We start from the raw sequence: 4,847 nt of genomic DNA on the forward strand, positions 1-4,847 counted from the left end.
AAAGGAAGGGGTGGACATTTTAAATCTCTCAGTTGGAGAGCACGTTCCTTGGGGCTAGGGCTTCCCGGGTGGCTCAGACGGTAAAGAATCTACCTGCAACGCGGGAGACACAGGTTCGATCCCTGGGTAGGGAAGATCCCCCCAGAGGGGGAAATGGCTACCTACCCTAACGTAACCCTAAGAATACCCTCCAGTATTCTTGCCTGGAGAATCCCAGGGACAGAGGAGCCTGGTGGGATACAGTCCATGGTGTTATAGAGTCGGACATGACTGAGGGACTAACGCTTTCACTTTCCGCTGGGCCCAGGGACAGGCTGGAAAGCCAAGGTCAGCAGAGGGGTCTTCTCCAAAACAGACAAGCTCTCTGGCGTCTTGGGCTGGTTCCTTAAGTGCCAGGGGAGGGGGGAGTGGGGGAAGGAGCCAGCTCTAAGAGGTGCGGGCACCTGCGGAAGGAGTTGCCAGGTTTGCCTGGTGGACGCTGTTTTGGGCTCAGCCCAGCCCAGTGAGAAGTGGATTTCTGGGTGCCTCTGTCACCCACAGCTCTCCCCCACCTGTATAGGGCTGTCCTGCTGCGTGAAGGCAGGTCCCCTCGGGCTGCTGGTTGATCTTGGAGACTCAGCGGCTTGGACCTGGGGTCTCGGGGGTGGTGAGCATCCTTGGTAGGGACGGGGCGGGTGGTGACGACCCTTCCACAGTGCCCGGCTGTCAGCTGACGTTCTCCAGTGGACAGGGAGCAGGGTGGAACCAGGCTGAAGGAAGGAAAGAGCCCTGCACCGGGGCCCCCGCACAGAGCACGGTCGGGCTTGGTGCACCCCCCCCGCCCCGCCCCCGGGTCACGTCTGAGGTTGGGCCACAGCCCCTCCACCTGGCAGCCACCCGGCTCCTCCTGGCAGGGACCCACCAACCTGCTCGCCTCTGCCATCCCCGCCAACCCCGCCGAGGCCAAGTGTGCACACCCACCGTGAGCAGAGGCCTCCCACACTCCTGGCTCCCTGAGACAGGTGGACAGACAGGCAGACCAAGGCACGACCAACACAGCCCAGTTCTCTGCACCCACAGCTCATGTTCCCCCCGGGTTCCTTCTGATGACAGAGGCTCCTGGTAAACACGACAGAGCCCAGGAGAGGCCAACACACGCGGTCCCCTCATCGAACGCTCACTGTACAGAGCAGAGCCTGGGTCCCCGGGGGAGCGAGGGACTGTGCACAGAGCCAGGCGCGCCTGCTGCTCCGGGCTCACTGCCACCCCAGCAGAGCTGAGACGTGCACACTGGAGCCCGGCTGGGCGTGCACACGCGTGTAACCCCATGCACGCCTGCCATACACCTGTGCACACCCATGTCCGTGTACATGCATGTATGCACGCACTCACACACATCCACTCTGACACACAGTGTGTGAGGCGTTATCCGAGCTGCCCCACTTTGTGCACATGCGCACTCACCTTTGCCCTCAGGCTGTACCCTCCCGAGTGGGGCCTCTGTGAGGAGCCAGTGGGATGAAGGCGGCGGGCGCCTGGCTCCTCTGCCTGCTGCTGCTGGGCCTGGCCCTGCAGGGGGCTGCCAGCCGAGCCCACCAGCACTCCATGGAGATCCGAAGTAAGTATCCCGACCCGCCCCCGCCCCCAGGGGTCAGAGGGGGGCCTGGCCACTTCCTGAGCTGGGGCGTCCTTGCTAAGCACCCCAGAGCTGGGGGCTTGGCCTCCTGTTTCCCAGACCCCTCCCCCAGCTGGCCCCGACACCTGCTCCCAAGGGTCCCGGCCCAGCACACGAGGGAGGGTCACTCCTCACCACAGGGGTGACCTGGGGCTGAGTGCACCTTGCCCATGAGAACGGGGTTGAGGGGACAGGAAGGGAAGGGGAGTGTGTCCTGGTGTGAGTCAAATCCTATTTCCCGAAGCCATTCCAGCACCAGAAATGGGCGCTCCAGGCAGCCCTCCTGTGCGGGCGGGTGGTCCCGGCACGGCCTGGGCGACTGGCAGCCGTGAGCCGAGCACACGCCCAGCCCGGCCACCAGGGCTGCACGCACCAGGGCACAGGCCTCCACACGCTGTTCTCGCTCGTTCCAGCCCCCGACATCAACCCTGCCTGGTACGCGGGCCGCGGGATCCGGCCTGTGGGCCGCTTCGGCCGGCGGAGAGCTGCCCCAGGGGACAGAGCCAGGCCTGGCCCCCGGCGCGTGCCGGCCTGCTTCCCCCTGGAAGGCGGCGCTGAGCCCTCCCGAGCGCTCCTGGGGCGGCTGATGGCCCAGCTCGTCCAGGAGTAACGGCAGGAGCCTGTCCCCAACCCCTCCTCCACCACCGGCGACCCTCCCTCCAGCCCTAATAAAAGCAGCTGGCTTGTTCGCACGTGTCTGTGTGGTGACAGAGCGGGCGGGCCTTTCCCCCGCGGGATGTTAGCCTAGAAGGACCCTCAGAGCCCAGCAGCCCAGAGGCTCCGGGACTCGCCCAAGGGCACCCGGCACTGAGCAGGGGCCTAGGACGGCCGTGGTCACGTGCAGCCCACACCGCTCCCCACCACAAGCCGCCCTGAACGGTTGCTCAGGCTGCGCACTGCACGAGGCCGCTGTGCAGGGACCCCAGGGAGGGCATCACGGCCCCTCAGCCTCACCTGCCCCCCCTCTGCCACAGTTCTTTTTGCCTCCCTGTTGGTACTCGTGGAAGAAAAAGAAACAGGGGGTGCTTGTTCCCAGTACTCCTAGGTCCGAGTATTTCAACCCCACCTTGCGTCCCTTTCGAATCGCACGGGGATGTCCCGTGTCCTGTCTCAGGCCGAGCTCGCTTTGGTGTCGGGGGCACACGCCCACTGACTGGACAACTGAGCTCCATACCCACCTTCTGGGAGCCCCGGTTCCCACATGAACCTGGGTCTGGGAACACCCACCTCAGTCCTGAGCTTGGGCGGCACAGCCCCTGCGTACCTGCCGACAGGTGTGGATGCTCCATGAGCGTAAGCCCCCTTCCCCGAGGTGTGCCCGCCCCTCCAGCGCTGGAGCCAGGAGCGGATGGGCAGTTGCTTCTGAACCCAGAGCTCGGGCCCGTCAGGCCCCTGCCTGCACCCTGCCTGCAGAGTCTCAGGAACCCTCCAGGCCTTGGGACTCCCGTGCACACTCAGCAGGGGCCGGGACACGAAGCCAGCCTGCAGGACCCCGGCCTGGCCACCCTGCCCGATGAGGAAGGCGGGCGTCCATGCTCACTGGCCAGCTGGAGGAGGCTGAACCGGCCCAGACCGCCCAGATGGGGCTGGGTCAGGGCTGCCCCCTCCAGCCACAGGGAGGCCGGAGGGAGGGCAGGGGCCAGTCTCCTCCCAAGGAGAGCTCCTGCCTGGTCAGCACCGCCCCAGGCTGCATGTGCACGAAGGGACAGGAGTGCGGCCAGTCCCCTCCCAGGGCAGACAGGTGCTGGGCCTGGCCCGGAAGCATGGAGAACCCAGGAAAGCAGATCAGCCCAAAGTGACCACATGGCCCCCTCCCACCTGTGGGGACACACCCCAAAGAGCTGAGAACCACTGTTCAAACACACACTTGTATAGGAAAGTTCCCAGCAGCACAACAGCCGAAAAAGGTAGAAACAACCCCGACTCCCATCAACAGATGAATGGATATCAAACCGTGGTCTATGCATACGTACCACGGCTTATTACTCAGCCATGGAAAGGAGTGATGCTCTTCCTAATGCTACCACGTGGAGGAACCGTGAAAACAGGATGCAACAGGACAGCAGCCAGGCACCAAAGGTCCCCTCGTGTGTGATTCCATTTGTAAGAAAGGTCCAGGGAGGCAAGTCCACAGACGGAAAGTGGTTTGGTGGCTGCCAGGGGCTGGGGACGGCTCCACGGACACAGGGCTTCCTTGGGGGTTGAAAGTGTCTGGGAACTTGGCCAAGATGGTAACCGTGCTAAACGCCACTCAGCTGTGCACTTTAAATAGAAGAGCTCACAGCCCCGGGTGCTGCAGACGTGGAAACATCAGTGTGGCAAAGGGCTCCGGATTCCAGCCACGCAGCACCTGGTACCTAGTCAGGGCAGCCCCTGGAACTCATCTTCTGAGCCCAGAGAGTCAGGGAGATGGGAGATTTTATGTATTCTCCAAACTCCTACTATGGAAGTTTTAAACACACAAGAAAGCTCAAAAATATTCTGAGGATACCTAATACCCTCCACTTAATTGTTTGTTTTTGTTTTTTTTTTTTTTGGCTGCAAGTCATATGGTATCTTAATTCCCTGACCAGGAATCAAACTGGCTCATTGGAAGCACAGAATCTTAACCACTGGACCACCAGAAAAGTGCCTACCCTCCACTTATAATAGCTGGAGTCTGAGAAAATGTAACAAGCCCTTGGAAGTGAAAGTGAAAGTCTCTCAGTCATGTCTGACTCTTTGCAACCCCATGGACTATGCAGTCCATGGAATTCTCCAGGCCAGAATACTGGAGTGGGTAGCCTAACCCTTCTCCAGCGGATCTTCCCGACCCAGGAATCAAACCAGGGTCTCTGGCATTGCAGGCGGATTCTTTACCAACTGAGCTATCAGGGAAGCCCACAGTCCTTAGAAAAGAACATGTAAAAAGGAGGAAGTGGGTCAAGAGTAATATTCTGATGAGGGGATCAAAATGATCCAATGTTTGGATCATGGTGGGCGATTCCAGCCGCCTGAGAATCACATAGCGAGTGAGTCCGTAAAGACGATTGTTTCAAAGGCTTGTCTGTGAAGGGAAAGGAGAGGGAGATAAAAGTGAAGGAAAGGGATGAGGACAGGGCTTGGTTCCGCTTGTTTTAAGATGGAAGGGCAAGGAATCCAGATCAGAAAAGAAGAAGTAAAACCCGCACTGTCTGCAGACGACATGACACTA

The 4,847-nt window shown here is 60.7% G+C and overlaps 1 protein-coding gene across 1 annotated transcript; it reads left to right on the forward strand.

Annotated features, from left to right (window-relative positions):
- Positions 1–1,497: 1,497 nt before the first annotated feature.
- On the forward strand, positions 1,498–2,264 carry PRLH (prolactin releasing hormone). The gene is made up of 2 exons (XM_061120126.1): positions 1,498–1,597; positions 2,068–2,264. Exons 1-2 carry the CDS (start codon positions 1,498–1,500, stop codon positions 2,262–2,264), a joined length of 297 nt encoding a protein of 98 aa, XP_060976109.1.
- Positions 2,265–4,847: the final 2,583 nt, after the last annotated feature.

This window comes from Dama dama, chromosome 20, assembly GCF_033118175.1.
Source record: "Dama dama isolate Ldn47 chromosome 20, ASM3311817v1, whole genome shotgun sequence".
NCBI classification, from domain to species: Eukaryota; Metazoa; Chordata; class Mammalia; order Artiodactyla; family Cervidae; genus Dama; species Dama dama.